Below are 19,998 nucleotides of genomic sequence, written 5' to 3'. Positions count from 1 at the left end.
TAATGAATTATGTAAAGAATTTATTTACACATTTCATATGCGTTTTTCTTTTAATCTTGATATGGCAGATTGATAATTTATGCCGTGTGTTTGCATCTGTAAAGACTAGTTCTTTCATTGATTTTCTTTATATATGATTTTTTGTGAAAAAATAAAAGTTATGAAATGTAAATAGGTGTTTTCTCAATACACTAAAGGGATGAAACTACACTGTAACAATGCGCACTCTCTCTTTACTTTATGCTGATAATTGTTACAGTGTAAATGAAGAAAATTTTGAGTCTTTTTGTTCGTATGCCATTGAAAATTTCAAAATGAGTTGGAACAGAATCCAATAAAATGGCCACCCAAGTGTTTGTACAAAACAACGCATGAGCCAAAATGATTCTGCGAGAAAATATGTAATTTACTGAGAAATGACTCAAATGAGCAAAATAAGCATGGCCTACAAGACAGGTGTAGTGTACTTTTCCAAGCAGTGATAGTCTCACTTACAGTTCTGTGATCTTTAGTGTGATCATTTTCCGCTTACCGATAATAGATTTCATTGTTCCCAAAGTTACAGTGTAGGTTGATAGCAGATTTAGATAGCATTGCTATGATTTTTAACCTTGAAGTTTGAAGACTTTCCCTTCAGTTTGCTGCAACTAATTATAGGCAATTTTTTATCTTACAGTTGCTCGATATAAAATAAATTCAATTTTCCATGATATTTATCATAAGTATGGTGAATGAAGAGGAAGTGAGCTCTGAAAGTACATATGTCGCGGTAACATTTATTTTCTTCATGAGGTACAATGTTCCATGAAACATTGGTGGGGGTTAAGGGGAATATCATTGCTTGGGTGAAAAAAGCTCTGAAATGACTGCCAAATATTCCAAAGAGTGATAAAATATGTTTAGAGGAACATGGGGATGAAATTTAGAAAGGATGTCACTTGATAGGTGATCTGATCACAAAAATAAAAAAGAAGATCTTTGACAATCCTCAGAACAGGAGATGTACCATCGTGCCATGTACCATGAAAAGATAAAGTGTAAAGATAAAATTGTACAATTAAGCATAACTGTATTAAGTCTATAGATGTAAAACCACTTACAAAAAAGTTACAATTAATTGTAAATATTTCGCTTATCTCTTTATGTTAACACCCCAAGGTCTAGTTACCCCAACAATATTAGGGACAATCCCTTTTTTAAATGTATTGATTACTTACCTTCCAAAACACCTTTTGGTCCATATTCAACTCTGAATTAATTCTGGACTAAAATTGTGGTTTTCTTCTGGATAACTATTTGACACACATGAGAGGTTCATTTGATCTGCACATCTGGCCCTTAAATCATTTAAGTTCCTGAGAAGATTTGAAATAGTTATCTTCACCAGTGAATAATAATGAAATAACACTTTACACACAAGGTTTTTCAATTTTTCTGCTTCCTAAAATTTAAGCACAGAATTAAACCATGGCTAGGGCCCTGGGAATGATTTTATACTAGGTGTAGGTTTTGAAGGAAAAATTTGATCAGCAAAAAAATGAGGTCATTTTGGCTTAAATTCCTATCTTGTGGCATTCCATGGAAGCTGCCTAGATGGTGAATAACACACCCAGCACCCCACTTTCACCCCCCCCCTTCCCCCGCTTCCCAGTGCCATGACCATGCATGGCCTCAAACAGATTGCAGAATACAGACCTTGACTTTATTATTGCATTTATTTAAAAGAATCATATATTTCTTTTGTTTTTCCAGTATAGGTATTGGTATATCATTCATTGCAAATCAGAACGTATCTTCTGGACTACGTAAAGTTGAACCCAACATACAAACCAACATGGATGACCTCATCATGTATGTCAATCAGACAGTTGATGTAAGTAAAATAGAATTTATTTTCTTCTTTATGTGTTTTGTTTGAAAGAAAATTGCAATCCAGTGCCATGTTTTACATAGGTTCAAGTGATTGATCATTGGGTTGATTTATGATGGTGGGCCCCAAGTCTGCGCACCTAACAATTTGAGTTAAGATTGATCATGAATTTCTTTTTATTTCACAAAATCTTTCAGTTACCGGTAATAATGTTCCTTATATTATTAAGAGTAAGTGTACCAAATTTCTCATTAAAAAATTAAAGAAAATATAGGATTTTCTTGAAAAAACCTCGGGCAGTTATTTTCAGATTGAAAAAAAAATTATACCCCATGTCTGCGCACTCATTCACTTTGCACACGATTCGGGGATTTTGATGAGAAAGGCTGCATTTTGAGGCCGTCACATGAAATGCCCTAAATTCATTATTTTTCCACCATTTTGAGTCAGATTTTTTTATGAATACCTGTCTATGTATTGCATGTGAAAAGTTTGTGCTCGTTGCGTATCTTCTTTTACTAGAATCGCGCAGATACGCGTGTGCGCAGACAAGGGGGACTGCGCAGACTTGGGGGAACTTGCCATACAATCGATCATGCACATCAATCAATGTAGTCAATCATAGAAATAATCTCAATGATCAATCACTGCAATCTGTGTTACAGGGTCCATGAGGCTGTTGATGAACCTGATGAGATATATTGAATGGATTCTAATGTGTAATTTTACAGTGGTAATGAACAGTTGCAATTTGTGTTTTTATATGATAGAGAATAGAATTCTATTAAAAAATAATATTAAAGAATTCGGTGTTCCCCATCGGAGCTGATGCATTATAAATACCAAATTACTGACCTTGTAGTGGTGTTTTTACTCCATAAATTAGATGATTTTCTGCTGAACACAAATGTTATTGTACTGTAATAAATGTAAGTTTTTTCAACATTGGGTATTCCAAGCCACAATGTCAGAAAATGAATGCAGATTTGGGATGCTTAGTTTTAAAGTTTGAAAAGTAAAATGGAGTGTCAACATCTTCCAAAAGTAAATAAGAAGATGGTAAATTCTCTAATTTTTTAACGAATGTTAATGTGTTACCTTTCAAATGTAATCAAATTTTCCAAAATAAATATGCATACAGTGCATATTTTGTTTTATATATACCTTACAAATTTATTATGCTGGTATACCTGTGGTCTTATTGCCTATTTCTACATTATTATATTTTTATTGTATCTTATAACTAATCATGTTTTTGTTAGCAATTTATCCTCCTTTAACCATTTCCTTTACTACCTTACCACATTTAACCTTCTAGTATCTATAATAATAATAACATAGTAATTGGGGTTTTCCCCTCACTTTGGCTCTAGAGATAGTACTCAGACACAGTGCAACTAGAGTGTTATCCAGACATGCCACAAGGGGCCAAGAGTAACATTTGATTTTATTTTGCCTTTGCCCCCAAAACCTGCAGCTTTCATGAAATATACTGGTTTTCCCTGTAAGGTTTTTTTTGCCTGCTGCGAACATTCTGCAGGATTTCTGTTTTACAACTAAAGGTTGGCTTTCCAATCTTTTACTAGCTTTCTTTGTACTAGGCTTAGTAGCATTTCTTAAAGGGGGACTCCTATTATGTGAAAAGTGGAAACGGTCATTGTGCGTTGTCAAGTTATTTTCATGTGATTTAGGAAAAATATATAGTAGAAGAAGAAAGTCCAATAAAAATGATTTTCCTTTGAATTTCAAGACTTTTACCCCCCCCCCCCAACTGGAATGTTTTAACTGAGCATTTGTGTATAGTCCCATGATGTATTATTTGTTCAGTGTATGTGACTCATGCCAAGTAGTGATATAAAAACGTGTATTTTAAAAGTTTGTGATAAGTAAATTATACGTACAAGCATGAAGAACATATGCTTTTCTTTAATACAATGACCGATTGACCATCAAAAGTTCTGCAATTAGAAAAAAGAAAGATGAATATCCAATCGATAATAATCACAATTTTCTGCCTAAAATTGATGCAATGTATTTCTTGATGAATGTATGATAGTGGATGAGGTGGGTGAGTGATTGGACACACTTTCTCTGTGTTGAGCTGTATGGTTGTGGTTTATGAGTCACATGGTTCTTTCTAATAAAAACCAAGTGCCTTTATACTCGGTCTCTTCTAAGCAAGAGGAAAGAGGAAATTTGGCCATGTTTCCCCAAGCAACCAGGAGGGAATGACATTATCTATAAGTAGTTAGTTACTTGGTTCTTTGTTCGTGTTAGAGATGAGCACAGCTGACTGTACTTGTAAAGCATGGTGTACACTACATGATTTGTTGTGCTCCGATTTTCAAGAGATTATCATTTGTGTGAATATTCCTAATTATGAACGATCGAATGTGAATACTAAAATTGAAATTCTATTATATTTTGAGCCTCCATGTAGGAATAAAAGCAAATAGCGTAAAAGAAATAGCATCATCATGGGTTAAGAATTGAAGCCGATTTGTACTGTCCTCTTTACCACAAGACTTGCTACAAAGCAGAATTCTGCCTTTAGTATTCATTGCATTATGCCAAATTTCATATGAATCAATCTTCTTGGAACTATCACCTTTAATGCAAAAGACAATTTTCCAAAAAGTCACTTAGTACTTAGTAGGTACTTGGTAGCAAGAGCCTTCACTGAAGGTGTAGAAATTAAACTCTCTGAACCAAACCATTTGAATGTTCTTTATTTTTAGTTGATCTGTATCTCATTGATGAACCAATGTATGGGGGGGGGGGGCATTCCCACAGTGATTGTCATTGTCGACTGTGCTCCCTGCCCCCTGGTCCCTGCCCATCAGAAGCAAATGTTTTATTAGCTTATAACAGTTGCCTTGTCATTGATAATCACTGGATTCTGGGGAGTTAAAAAGCTCCCCGATTTATGAAGATGCCTCACTTGAAAATGAAATCCCCTAATATATTTAAGGTGAAAATAGCATACATGTGTGTGATATGATGCAAAATGCATCATTTATTCCTGAAAAAAAATATACAAATTATGAAGAATTTGTCATTGATAAATAATATTGTAATTATCTTTTACTTATAATTAATATTTAATAATAATATTAATTTCTAATTATTTAAAGTTATGTTCATTTATTGTGGTTTATACAGAAGAAAAATAATAATGTTATTAGCTGTATTGTATTTTCAATATTTTTCATCGTATTGATTTATATCTCTCTTTTTTCATTTGGTTATTAAGGAAATTGATTTTCTTTTGGACCAAGTTGACAAAGTGAAAAATCTTGCAGTGAAGAAACTTGATAGTAAGTATGATATTGTGTGTTTTTCTGATTTTAATGCAAAGTCCTCTTGTATTTCTGTGCAATTTTAAAGTCAATATTTAAAATGCACTTTAAAAAGATACTTGAAATGGGGAAAACATTTTATTGTTTTATTGGGGAAAAATAAAAAAACTAATATTCAACAAACAGGTTTCTGTATGAAAATTTCCAAGGCATATCAGAGCAAAATCGAAGTATTCATTATTAAAAAAAGCTGGATGGAATCAATGCCTCACATTACTGCAGGTGTAAATTGAGAAATATTAAACTTGATTATCAGCCAAACAGAATGAAGTCACCATTTTTCATTTATAGTTTAAAATTGCTTGTAAAAAGCAACTTCTGCATACAAGGCATGTATACTTTCACAAGTTTTTATTTTATGAGAGGAATCATTCAAGACACTAAATGAGTGAACCTATAACCCAAATAAAAGGAGGATGATATATTGTGTCATACGTCCTCTCCCCCACGCACACTTCAATGTTATGACGTCAATTATGTTTTTAAACCTATGATTCATGATTACTAAAAAACTAGTATTATAATATCAATACTGATGTATTGAAACAAAATCTTCCGTGTGTGTAAAACAAACTTGACGCCTCACCAATCCCAACTTTAAGAAAAGAATATGTCATGAATGCATAATCATATGACTGGAAAGAGTATCTTCTCTCAGATAATTTAATACCATATTTATAGGGTATATGTTAACACTTGGATAATCAGGAGGTATTCTTTGCAGTGATGTAAATGTTGATTTGTGCCAAAGTAAGGCATGAATGCAATGAATGAACCCCAGATGCCATTACTGTCATCCTACATGAGTTAGTAAACATATTAGCAATTTATACCTCTTCAATGAAATTAACTTGAGAATTGATACTAAAAAGTGTTTATTGAACAATCAAAATTTACATCACTGCAAAAAATACCTCCTGATCATCCAAGTGTTAACACATACCACATAAATTTGGTATCAAATTATTTTGGACAAGATAATCTTTCCAGGTATCTATAATGATTATGCGTTTATGACTTCTTTTTTTCTTCTGAAATTGGGGGTTTGTGTGAGGTGTCAATTTTTTTTTTCTCACATGGTAGTGTTCTCAGTATAAAATGTAAATGAATAATTTGTGAATAGATAATATATATCAAACTTTCACAATTTAAAGGTAATTTCATATTTCATATCCTGTTTCATTGTGAATCCACTCAATTCCCTGATATTAAATCAACTTATTTATGTTTTTATTTTTATTTACATGTGAATTTATTATGTTTTGATTGACTCATGTACATAAATCAGTTCATTAAAGTTTATAAATACACAGTAGTGAAGTACAACAAATGAAAGTTTTCACATTGGTTTTAATACTTTAAAACACCTCAGCCTAGTATATGCCTGGATTAGCAGCTGTATATTATGAATATTTATTTTGTTAGTTAATTAATCAGTAAACAGAAAGAAGGGGGAAAACTGTCCTTTTGAAGAGAAAAGAAAATGGTCCTCGAAAGAACGATGTTCAACTTTGAAATTTAAAGAATGTTAATTAAAAGAATATATATGTGTGTATGATTTGATTATCACGCAGCACCCAGAAGTGTGAGTAGAGACCTCATCAACATCACTCAATCTAATTACATGTATATCAATAGCTTGGATTGTGAATAAATGATAAGACAATCTATTATAGGTTGAGGAATGAGCATGTTTCCTATGAGCAACATGTGCATGAAGAGAGGTGTGAACTTTTGGTCAAACAGTATGAGAGAATGTAGGGGAAAATGAATCATAGACACTTCAAGGGCTCCTATCATAATTGACCTATTGAGGAAGGCCTCTGACGGAGTTGTGCCTTGTCTGCTTTATTCATCATACTGTCAGGCTGTCTTAATGCATTTCTAATGCATAGAAAATACTATTTAGGTGATTTATAAATGTAGTAGTAATGGTAGTTGCAGTATTATTATTAGTATTTGTAGTAGTAATAGTAGAAATAGTAATACTAGTAGCAGTAGTAGTAGTAGTAGTAGTAGCAGTAGTAGTAGTAGTAGTAGTAGTAGTAGTAGTAGTAGTAATAGTAGTAGTAGTTAGTAGTAGTAGTAGTAGTAGTAGTAGTAGTAGTAGTAGTAGTAGTAGTAGTAGTAGTAGTTTTAGAAGTAGTAGAATTAGTAGTGATAGTAGTAGTAGTAGTAGTAGTGATAGTAGTAGTAGTAGTAGTAGTAGTAGTTTTAGAAGTAGTAGAATTAGTAGTGATAGTAGTAGTAGTAGTAGTAGTAGTAGTAGTAGTAGTAGTAGTAGTAGTAGTAGTAGTAGTAGTAGTAGTAGTAAGTGATGGTATTTCACTATGATATGGGTAGGAGAGGGAGAGAAAGGAAGAAGGGAAAAGGAAGGGGTTGATAAAAGTGGGGAACATTCCACAATTTGGAAAGTAAGCATGTGAAGTGAGCATCATCTAGGTGATTGTATTTTTTTCCCGCTAAATATCCATTTCCTTCTAAATTTGGTATATATGATTATGCTGCCCTAAACATGAGATGAATACAGGACGATTTTCATTGGCCTACAGCTCACAAAAAAATTATACCATGTCATGCCTCTCTGTCTAGTATCTGTTAAATGTAATCATATTTCTTTTAATATTTTCTGCAATGTTCAGATATCAGCATTTCTATCGGTGAACCAGTGAGGGATAAGCTTAGGGTCAAAGTTGAACCTGCCATCATTGCTGTCAAAGAGCTTCATAGAGGTAAGAAAGCAATTTGGTGATCTTTCTCCATTTTACGTCTTCTTTCAGATCATTCAATTATTACTAGTATTATTTATGTACTGTGCACGTTAACAAGAAAAAAGAATATGTCAATTGTCAAAGTATAAAATTAAATATACTCTTGATTATGACATAGATTGCCTACAAAGAAGATATCATTGAATCATGGTAACCTCAAATGATGTAAATTTCATAGTTAAATGTTCCAGGAGTAATCATTCCCTGTTATATATATTTTTTGGGGAAACAACAATTTTCATTGGTATGCTTGTATTATTTTTTTGTCTTGCCTGCATTGCAGAGCAAGACTATAGGCGCCGCTTTTCTGATGGCGGTGGTGTTGTCAACATGAAAATGTTAACCAAGGTTAAGTTTTTTAATGTCCTCATAACTTAGGAAGGATATGGACCCAGTTGATGAAACTTGGACATAATGGTAATCAAGTATTACTGAACATCCTGCTGAAGGTTCATGTCACATGACCAAGATCAAAGGTCACTTAGGGTCAATTTCGATCATGTTGGGGGAATCAACATTGAAATATTAACCTATTTTAAGTTTTTGAAATTTCGTCATAACTTTTAAAGTTTATGGATCTAGTTCATGAAACCTGGACATAAGGGTAATGGTGTAACACTAAATATCTTGTATGAGTTTCAAGTCACATGGTCAAGGTCAAAGGTCATAAAGTGTCAATGAACTCTGGCCATGTTGGAGGTATTTGCTAAATTGCCATTATAACTTATAGATCTAGTTCATGAAACTTAGACATATGTAATCAAGTATCATTGAGCATCCTGTATGAGATTCAGGTCAGGGTTAAAGGTCATTTAGGGTCAATGAACGTAGTATTTTATTGTTTTTTAATAACTATTCAAGTTGTTTTTCAAAGTCAGCACTGCTGCTATATTGAATGGCGTAATGGAGGCGAGACTGCCAGAGACGCTCCACTTGTTATGTTTCTAAGTTGCTTTATAGTTTTAACTAGACCCATTACTCTATTTGAATTTGATTTGTAACTAGATGCATATGATGCCCATGTGCTTCTCAACAAGACGAATGACCTGATTCAGGAGCTGCAGTTCTCAGCTATGATCCTCACAGACTCCTTGAGGGACGAAAGATGGTTTCTCAATGATACCCTGCAATCGTCAGCATGCTTTCAGAGTGAAGGATGCAGGGCTGCAAGAGGTCTTATTGATCTTAATAGACTCTCGCTTTCAACGCACTATAATAAGGTGGGTTTCAGTTTTATGGAATGTTATGATGATCAGTTTGTCTTGTCTCAATAAACTGTATGCACATTTTCCCCCCATGGGGAGTATTCCAGCAAGTCACTGTGTGAGGCACAGACAATAATGGGCAAATAAAATGACGTTTGCATCTTACCAGGTCAATCCATATAAATGTTATGACGAGTAATGGTTGTGATTAAATATTTGCGATAAAACTGATTAAAAGTGATGTCATGTTGTCTAAATACCATGCGAGACATCATTAGACTTTCTGTGTGTGTAATCTGGGGACTTTTTTATAAGTTCATTTACAGAAGACTGGCATTGTAGTGCTCCTGTATATTTCCCCAAGTGACTTAGTAAAAGTTCACAAAGTCATTTGCTAAGTATTTCTAAATAAAGTCACATGAAAGTATTTTTCTTCAATCATTTGCCATGATCATTTTTCTGGTATATCGTCTTGCTTTGGATAGTCAAAATGAATATGAATATATTTACTTTTGTAAATATATATGTTTTTCTACATTTTTCATCAGACAAACATTGAAGACTTGCTGATGCAGGCATCACAGGCATTAGAAAGCGATCTTACCAGTTATGCCATCAGTACACAAGCTATCTTAGATTCTATTCCACAAAGAATTGAAGAAGAAGGCAGCTCACATGTACAAGGTAAACACCCTATCTAAACCAGTATTTCAGACAATGTGATGTTAGTCACCTGCACCCTGTTACATGAAGCTTATTGATTGATCATATAGTAGATTTATATCATTGACTGCACAAAATAGTCAATGCAATATCTCTTTACTAATCAGTCCTAAGATCAATTGTAATGATGGTGATACAGGGGCCCATTATGAAGAGTGTCTAAGTTGTGTCATGGGTTCAGTTGGGCCATAGGTGTAATGATATTCATAATACTCAGCAGAAAGTTTGGTTAAGAATCTTCTTCACCCCACCCCGCCCCCCCCCCCCTTCCCGGATTTGTCCTTGAGTCTTAAAGGAAAATGAAACCTTTGGAACCAGAAAGCTTGTGTGAAAACAGAAAAATCAAAGAAACAGATCAACGAAAGTTCGAGAAAAATCGGACAAATAATGAAAAAGTTATGAGCATTTGAATATTGCGATCACTAATGCTATGGAGATCCTCTAATTGGCAATGCGATAAAGATGTGTGATGTCACTTGTAAACAACTTTCCCTTTACATTAGTATATATTATTTCAGTTAAACTGCCTCTTTTATCACATCTATCAGTAGATCCTGTATTCTTTCTATAGGAGGGCATGTAATACAGATTTTCAAAGAATACATTATGGATAAAGAGTTTGTATCACTATAAGAAAGAACAAAAAGAGACATTTTGGGGGTATTTTATGGTCAATCAAAGGGAAAGTTGTTCACATGTGACATCACACATCTTTGTCGCATTGCCAATAGGAGGATCCCCATAGCATTAGTGATCACAATATTCAAATGCTCATAACTTTCTCATTATATGTCTGATTTTTCTCAAACTTTCTTTGTTCTTTTATTTTTCTGTTTCCACACAAGCCCACTTGTTCAAAAGGTTTAATTTCCCTTAAGAGTACTTTTATTTTTGTGCATTCTTTATTGGATAAGGAGGAAAGTAAGTTGGAGTGGTGTTCTTACAAATTCATAGCTCTTCTTTTTTTACTTGTTTATGTGTAGACTTTTCAAATTTCATCCCAAATCATATATATTTTGGAACAAAGTTACAAGCTTGTATTTTTCACAGCTTAGTGTTGATATCTGACTCAGAATCTATTCCTTTTCACATTTTTGTTTCTTAGAAATCAAGCAAATGGTGGATGATCTGTATGCTGGAGGTGCTTCTGGCATTGTTGATAATGCTAGAAATTTGAGTCAAGTTGTAAGTTTACTAACATTTTGAGGGTGACATTTTACACTTAAGATGGGACTGTGTAGAGAAATTTTAAGCTATATGGTTTAAAAACGTGACAAAAATCAAGCAGAAATGTAGGACATACTGCTACAAACAAATTGTAATGGAGTATAAAAGACTTTCTACCCTGTGTTGATTAGTTGACATGAACATTTTATTTAAAAAATTGTCATGATGGACTTGTGAAAAAATAAATATTAAGAATAACCACTTGTGTCAAGAATTTTTGGCAATAATGATTGAGCAAACTACACTGTAAGATATTCTATATGACATTCATAATCCTCATTATATAGTGCCTTTTTTATATGATTTCTACAAAATGTATGAATATGATATAATTGCAGGTAATCGATCAGATAACAGCAATTTTCAGCCATTCTTCAGATCAACCAGTTTCTCAAATGCTTTATAAGAGCCTTCATATGGCTGTTACATATGACCAGTACAGGTGAGTTAATAATGAATGTCAAAGCAAAGCATAACAGTTTGATTTAATTTAAACAACTTTTGAAGATGATAATTCTCTCATTATTCTATTGGTTATGTATTTGTGGATGTAATATTTTCAAAATAATAACCAATATAAAAGAAAACATTGAGAGGCGATCTTAATTTCCTGAAACTTTGCTTTTGATAATTTCCCAAATATGTTGAACAGAATGGGTAAATATTTTTCCTTACTAAGTGTTAAGGAATGGCTGTGTTTTTATTGGAACATGTCTTCTATATTCCTGATTCTGGTTTATTCATTAGATCTGGGGATAAAGGTAATTATTGAATTGATAGTGTGGACTTTGTGAATGCATGCACCATCTGGAGACACTCTATTGTGCTAGCCCAAGATTTTGGAGTAAATTGACTGCTGTTTGACAGTTGTATTAAAATCTCTTTTGTCTCTTTCAGGTTCTATTGTGGTATAGGTTCAGTGTGTGTATTCATCATCATTATCTTATGTAATTATCTTGGAGTATTATTTGGTGAATGTGGTCGAGATAAGAGAGATCAACCTACAGAGAGGGGATGTCTGTCAAACCTCGGTGGAACTCTGCTCCTTGCGTGAGTATATGATAGTAATGTGATGTAGCATTTATAAAGCCACTTTTATGTAGATAAGTATTCAAATGTGCACAATGTATTACCCTGGGTTTAGCTGAAGGTACTGTTGTAAACTCTTGGTATCCTGTCTGTTCTGATTCACCTTACCTATGTTGAGTGCAGCACAATGTGGGTAAATTTCTTGCTTGAGGAATCATGGCTTGGATTCCAACCTATGACTCTCCGAAAGATTCAGATCACCCTCAGGGCCCCGTCTTACAAAGAGTTACGATTGATCCAATCAACTTAACTATGGAAATCCATCAATGTCATAATTTTTTCTACAGGAAATTTGCATAATGTCCTTTGTAACAAAGGCAAACACACCAAATTGTCGAGAAATACATGATATCTAAAAATATTTAAGAACAAACATGTAATTTTAGATGTGGTGTTGCTGGCTTTCCACAGTTGAGTTTGATCAGATTAGTCGCAACTCTTTTTAAGACGGGGCCCATAAAGAACATTAAGAAGGAGCCTAGTAGTAACTGCTCTTCTCAGGAAGTCTTTAAATACAGGTTTCACTGTACATGCGGTGTTTATGATTGTAAACTAGAATTCTTGTATCTCCTTGTTACTCTACAGTGGTGTTGCATTTGGATTTTTGTTTTCTGCTCTGTTGATGCTGATGACAACCATCTTTTTCTTAGCCGGAGGAGGAACTGAGAAAGGAATATGTCAACCTATTGAAACAAGGGCATTATTGAGAGAGGTATAGTCGAGTAAAACATTATGTCCTGACATATTTTAAGATGGCATCCAGTGTAATCAAATCTAATAGTGAAGACTTGCTATTCATTGTGAAATTTTAACAAGGTATTAACCCTATTAAGGCAGAGGGGAGGGGGCCTCGATCCCCCTGGATGATCTGTGTGATAAGTCTGCGTTGCTTAAAGATTTCACAGTAAAATTTCAGGCCTTTATTTTTTCCAAGTCTTGCTTTTCTGTTGAAGCCAAAGACATGATTCCCAGAGAGGCTTATAAAATTTTAAAGGAATTACAAAAATGTTTCATCCTAGTTGGTTATTTTAAATTTGATGACAAAATGATGTGCTATTTTACTTATAACATTATCTCAAGTTGATAGTCATACAGATGTTTACTGACATTGTCATTTTTAAAAACCTATTTTGATGTTAAATCATATTTCACAATTACTAAATTGAATCATTTGAAATAGTCATACTTTCAAGCATAAAGGGAAGTGCTAGTTCTCTCATTTGTCATTTAATATTTTTGATGAATACATGCTTTCCAATTGATGGATTTCCTTATAGCTTATAGACTATCCATATCTCCTGGACCAAGGAGAAGCAAGTTTTCTTGGATCCGTCTTACTGAGTGATGGCAATCAACCCATCAGTGCAGAAAATATCATCAAGTAAGAAAACTGATCAACAATGACGTATGCATGATTTTTTATCTGTTCTCACCAACACTGAACTTGATATCAACAGATCAAAACCTATTAGATTATTAATTTCCAAGTCAACATTTACATTATATCACCATGGGCATCAGTAAATGAGATTCTTGGGGGCATCTCACAAAGATTCAAGATTGACTTAGAATCAAACATGAATTCCGAGTAGCATGTAATATAATAGGCATCACTGCATTGGTTTAATCATGCTGATAGGATGCGGACTACTGTGAATAAAATAATATTGTGTGTTATATTTCAATTCAATTCATTTATTTCCTCTTTCAATATTTTTATGTTTACAATGATAGTTCAATATACATATTTACAAAATATAACATATCAATCAATTTTTAAAATACAATAATACCATGATATCGAAAGGGAAGGAGACCAACTAAAAAGCAGAGCTTGTAGGGTGAAGTTCCTCGTTAATTAATTTAATTGAATGTGTACGTCGCCATTCAATCATTACTCACACTTGACTGTTTGTGAAAGGCCCCCAGGTTTCTTTAACTGAGTCCATACTTTGCGTAAAATAATATAAGAAACTGGTCCCAATGTATTCTGACAAGCATGAATTTGTTCCGTTCTAATACCTTATACACTAAATCCATCAGTCCATGGATTTAATGCCACCTTGTAAATTCATGCCACTAAATTTTTTAATGAAGTTTGCGTTCATAATATTGAGCTCAGCTCCAATGTTTCCTTCCTTATGCAGGCGATATGATAATTATTATATATATATTTTTTTTCTCCACTCACCTCTTTTAGATTTACCACATTTGCTTATTTACATGTATACTATGGTTTCTTCATAATACACCCCCTCTCTTCTATATTTGCTTTTACCTTTTTAGGCAATTTGCTTCCTCTTTTTCACATATACAGGTTGTTTTTTTTTTTCCTACTGTATAGTCCTATCGTTTTTTTTTCCCGTCACACCTAGCGGATTACAATATCAGTTACACCGTTTGTGTATTTATATTTTTTCATATACATTTCTTTTTTGGATATATTTATATACATATCACTTATAGATACATATTTACACTTACCTTCTTCTCTTAGTTTGTTTAATGCTTTATCATATATACTTATTTGTCTTTTGCACATTATCAGTTGTTCCCCATTCTTTTCCTTTTTTCCCCCACTCTTATGCACCAGTTTATTATGCCTTTCTTTGTAACCTGTTTGACCCACCTCTCACTAATTCTCTAGTTATTCATCCCTCTATCACTGTTTTGTTCCAGATCCTGTTTGATGTTGCCTGCCTCATTATCTTAATCCCTCTTGGCCTTACTTACACTAACTTCCCTTTGTGTCTGCCTACTCCTTTTCTTTCATCCCCTTCACTAACCTGATTGGTCTTCTCTACTCACTAATGCCCCTTTTGTCTCCTTGTTTCTAGTGTTGCTGTAGCTTGTTTGTGGTCTATATTATGGTTGTTCCACTTTATATGTTTGTCATTTTGCCTCCGACGAAGATTCTGCTAGGATCGAAAGCTTAGGCCCCTTTTTGACTTCATAATATTGAGAAGTAAAATTCTTGGACACCTGTAGGTTTAGACTTAGCTATTGTCTCCAGTAAATATGAAAGAATGAAACAATGCTAATGTCTACACTGATAATCATCTCATATGTGATACGTTTCCTGTTATTCTGCAGTAAATGTGAACAGAATGCTGCTATCCTAACAACGGTTGATACGAACATAACCACCACCATTGCAGAGCTCTTACTTAACTACAATAAGGTGAGTAGGAGCCATTTACTACTGAATTCTGTTTATCCCAGAAACTTAGTTATTTTATGACAGTTCTACCTGGAATGCACAGACTGCACTATTCAGGCTAATGGACCTAAAGATCTGGTAATGATATATTAGGTCTCTCAATAGGCCTTTGAAGTGTATTTGATACAAGAATGACATATTAATATAACAATCTGGCATTTAGATGAGTTAATCCTTCAGTGCTTTTTTGTCTCGCCCACCAGAGGTGAAGGCGAGACTTAGGGATCCAAATGTCGTCCGTCCGTCCGTCACAAACCTAATGACATAACTCCACAACCGTAAGTCGCTTTTCAACCAAACTTGGATGGTAGATGGACTTGGGGGACCTGCATGTTAGGCTGCAGTCAGAGGTCACATGGAATGGTCAAAGGTCATTTTTAGGTCAACGTTAAAGTTTACATTCAAGACTCTCTTATGACACCTAACTCTGCAACCGTAAGTCACTTTTCAACCAAACTTGGATGGTAGATGGACTTGGGGGACCTGCATGTTATGCTGCAGTCAGAGGTCACATGATAAGGTCAAAGGTCATTTTCAGGTCAACGTTAAAGTTTACGTGCAAGACTCTTATGACACCTAACTCAGCAACTGTAAGTCACTTTTCAACCAAACTTGGATGGTAGATGGACTACGGGGACCTGCATCTTATGCTGCAGTCAGAGGTCACATGGTAAGGTCAAAGGTCATTTTCAGGTCAACGTTAAAGTTTAAGTGCAAGGCTCTTATGACAAGTGTTATTCCATCCCAGTCATTTCACGAAGTTTCGATACAATTCTGTTGCGTGCCCTCGCAAATCACGATATTTCTGGTTATTTTCATAAGTGGGCGAGACACAAAATCGCTTTTGCCTTGTTGTCAGTGGGTATCAATTTTTCAAAAGGAACACTGGGGTGACATTTCAAATGAGTTTGATAAAAATTCTTTGAAGGAAACTTAAATACACATGTGTGTTTTGTTATTATTTTTCCACATGCCTCTATGTGTGTTTATCTGTCTGTCTGCCCACCTTATCCCCTTTTTTTATTAGTAATTTTCTGAGTTTATCACCTATCATTCTCATCTCTGTTATTTCTTTTTTTTTTAATTCAAATGTATACATACCCTTTCTTGGTGCATTCATTTCTCCCATAATTCAACTTTACTTTTCACACGCCATGTTGTTACAGTGGTTACATCTTTCTATGATTTTCTTCATGATTTTTTTTGTTTGTTTCATTTTATGCATGATTTGTTTTCTTTTGATCACATGGATTTGCTGACTTGCAGTCATCAGAACTAAATGTAAGTTGAATTGGTAATCCATTCATGTTTAGTATTGCTTTTCTGATATAGAGCTGTAAAGGGCAGTATATACCTTTCAGCTTCTGTGCTATAAGGGTGCACACCTATAATTATTTCTCCATAGTTTCAGATGTTAGAAATGAAATTTAAGAAAAGTTACAAAACATAATTGTTAATAATAACACATATCATACCCTTTTCATTTAGTAGATCATCCTATATCATACATACCCTGATTTGAAGATACGTTTTTCTGTGGGTTTTTTTTCTGTTGTTCTCAGTAGGGAGTCTAAAGCTCAGAATACTCATAAACTTGTCTACATCATCAATTAATAAAGTTCCTGTAAGATTGCAAGAGAATTATACTCCTTAATGGGACTAATTCAGTAGATAGATATAAAGATATTCATCTAAAATATGGCACTGCACCGTTCAAGCAGTGGGAGAGAGCTTAGGAATGGACCTATGGTATATGTCCTCTATATAAGAGAGTACACTGAATGAAGTTTAGTTGGAAAGTCATGTATTTTTAGAATCAGTGCAAAACTGGATGTACATGTACCTTGCTGATATATAGGTTAAGATGGTTTGCTGACTAAAGTTTTTTTCCCCCAGTACCTGGCAGCCCAGTAGAGTGAATCTAATGTCTTACTATGCTTGTGCTATGTTTACATATGGTTTTTACTTTGATCCAGTCCTCATTTGTGTTAGAGTCTATGGACCTATCTAATTTCACCACATTGGATAGCAGAGTAGTATCTTCTCTCACTCGTATCAGAGATGCTGGAAACAACATCAATATCACTGGTGTACTACAAGAGGTATGATAACAAAGGTCTTATTCATTCTACTAAATTTTTGTCTATTTTTATCTGGCACATGTCTCTGTAAGTACTTGCATCTCTCCTTGTACTTCCATTCTCTTTCACCTTCTCCCTTTTTCTGAGAAAATGAGAATATGATGAATGACTTAGCTTGCTTGATATGATAGTTTTGCAGTCTGACCTCTCTTATCTGGACACGTTGGGACCAGCACCATTCCGGATAAGGGATTTATCCGGATCTGGGAGACTCGATATTAAATACACTCAGCTGCCTTCCTAATGGTAGCTACACGTAATCTATTGTAGTGGGCGTACAGACAGTATTCACTGCAGTGTCAGTGCAAATTATAGGCGTTTTTTTACGAAAATTAAATTGATTGGTTGCAAAAACTCTTGGATAATTTACCTGCTGGAATGATTGAGGAATACATTGAGCATACCTCAAAAGAATGAGAATGACTCAATGAAACCAAGCTTTTAAATTGGATCATCGCAGCACGCATCGCAGCTTTGCAAAGTCAGCCATTGTTATACTGACTGTAGGCTCAAACATGATAGATGGCGCTGTCCGTAAGACGAGGCCTAGCGCCCGAGACATGTGTTGTTCCCCCCCAAAAAAAAAAAAAAAAAAAAAAAGAGAACATGATGAAATGGTTGCGCTGTGCCCTGATTTACTGGAAAATTATCATGTCCAAGTTCTTTCGGTGATTCGGGTGAGATATTTTCATAAAAATTAATGTGGTTGTAGGTAGACTACATGTATATTGGAAAATGAATGTAATCAAAGTGAGTTTGCGTAGGAATTTAGATTTTAGATTGAAATCTGATTTCCCCATGTACTAGATTGGAAAAAAAATCTTGGCAAGTATGCGTCGGGATGATAGAAAGATCCGGATAAGGGGAGGCCGGATAAGAGAGGTCGGACTGTATTTCATTTTAATTTAAAACACAGTCAAGCCTCTCTGTTAAGGCTGCATGTTGTTATATTAATAATCTCATATCTTCCTTGTTTTGATAGATAAGTCAGAGTATTACGAAAGTAAACCTGACTGACTATGCTACCATTCTGAGGACTACAGCTAACAGAGAAAACAATGTGGTAAGACCATATTGCATTTAATCTTTATCATTCGGTGTTCCAATCCAAGCTTTCTATGTTGGGAAAAAATATGAAGCTACTTCAACATGTCAAAGAGAAGATTTTCCATTTTGATTCAATGTTACAGCTTCCAAGTTTTATTGTTTTTAAATTCTCCACATTTATTCTTCTTTAGATTAGAGGCCTAATACATACTTGCTGTACCTATCCATGCTGATATATATAATGTGGGAAATAAATGTCACAGTGCCTGGATTGACAGTATAACAAGGACTGTATATGATTTCCTCATACCTCTATCAGTTGAGATTGATGAGCCAACCCCAAGATATTGTGTATATCCAGGGATCCATTTCATAAAGAGTTATAACTACATGGTGACTTTGCCAGTATTGTAACTACCATGGAGACCTTGATGGTGATTGGCTGCTGAACCCTGTTACCATGGTAGTTTGCCATTGTGACAAAGTTACCAAAGTTGAAACTCTTTATAAAACAGTCCCCTGTAGTTTTGTTCACTTGGGCAATTAGACTTGATCTACTGCATAATAAATTAGAAAATGCCTATTTCTTTTTTAAATTCCATAAGATAAACATATGTTGGAGTGGTAATGAAACATTCTTGATATTTCATAAATGAAATTATGTAATTCTTGTTACCTATGCAGACACTGTATGACAAGTTGCGTGGTCATGCTTATAAACTGACCACACTGACCAATACGTTTGTCAAGCCGATGCAGTCTAAAGTGGTAAGTGAGACAGCCTATTAATGATCATACTAGGGAAGAAGACAATGATGAACAAATAATGCACATGTATGAGTGTATTAATTCGTTGTGGTATTGTGGATAGTCTCTCGTCTCTCATTCTGAGGGATGTGGGTTCGATTCCCAACCATGGCGTGCTTTCCTTCAGCAAAAAATTTACTCACATTGTGCTACACTCCAACCAGGTGAGGTAAATTGGTACTGTCAGGAAGTAATTCCTCAGAGCTGTGAGCACCGCAATCAGTAGACTAGCTTAGTCAGGGAAACATAGGAACACCTTGAGCACCTAGCAGGGTGCTATACAATTCCTGTATTATTAATTATTATTATTATACAGATCATTCAAGATAGGCATATTAACAATCATGTAATACAAGAAGCACAAGGCTTGCTGAGTGATTTTGTACATTATTCTAAATACTCAAGATATCTGCATACCAACTAAGATCACCTGCTTAATAAACCTGTGCATCATTTGCTTTGCTGACAAATTTTAGAATTGCCCACTCAATTAAGCAAGTCATCAAATGTCCTTTATGCCATTATCACTACTATGTGTA

The 19,998-nt window shown here is 34.4% G+C and overlaps 1 protein-coding gene across 4 annotated transcripts in view; it reads left to right on the top strand.

The window, feature by feature from the left end:
* The window catches only part of LOC129273363 (prominin-1-A-like), a 39,355-nt gene that overhangs the window by 9,130 nt on the left and 10,227 nt on the right, over positions 1-19,998 (top strand). For all 4 annotated transcript variants that reach the window (XM_064107581.1, XM_054910390.2, XM_054910388.2 and 1 more), the window contains exons 5-18: positions 1,753-1,873; positions 5,124-5,187; positions 7,872-7,961; positions 9,006-9,220; positions 9,754-9,889; positions 11,034-11,113; positions 11,494-11,597; positions 12,053-12,205; positions 12,830-12,956; positions 13,522-13,625; positions 15,338-15,425; positions 17,441-17,566; positions 18,588-18,668; positions 19,337-19,420. In XM_064107581.1, coding sequence (XP_063963651.1) covers positions 1,753-1,873; positions 5,124-5,187; positions 7,872-7,961; positions 9,006-9,220; positions 9,754-9,889; positions 11,034-11,113; positions 11,494-11,597; positions 12,053-12,205; positions 12,830-12,956; positions 13,522-13,625; positions 15,338-15,425; positions 17,441-17,566; positions 18,588-18,668; positions 19,337-19,420 — 1,573 coding nt within the window. The remainder of the gene's footprint in view (positions 1-1,752; positions 1,874-5,123; positions 5,188-7,871; positions 7,962-9,005; positions 9,221-9,753; positions 9,890-11,033; positions 11,114-11,493; positions 11,598-12,052; positions 12,206-12,829; positions 12,957-13,521; positions 13,626-15,337; positions 15,426-17,440; positions 17,567-18,587; positions 18,669-19,336; positions 19,421-19,998) is intronic.

The sequence above is a fragment of the Lytechinus pictus genome, chromosome 12, assembly GCF_037042905.1.
Source record: "Lytechinus pictus isolate F3 Inbred chromosome 12, Lp3.0, whole genome shotgun sequence".
NCBI lineage: Eukaryota > Metazoa > Echinodermata > Echinoidea > Temnopleuroida > Toxopneustidae > Lytechinus > Lytechinus pictus.
The sequence above is the reverse complement of the archived record's forward strand: the minus strand, read 5'-3'. Positions and strand labels throughout refer to the sequence as shown.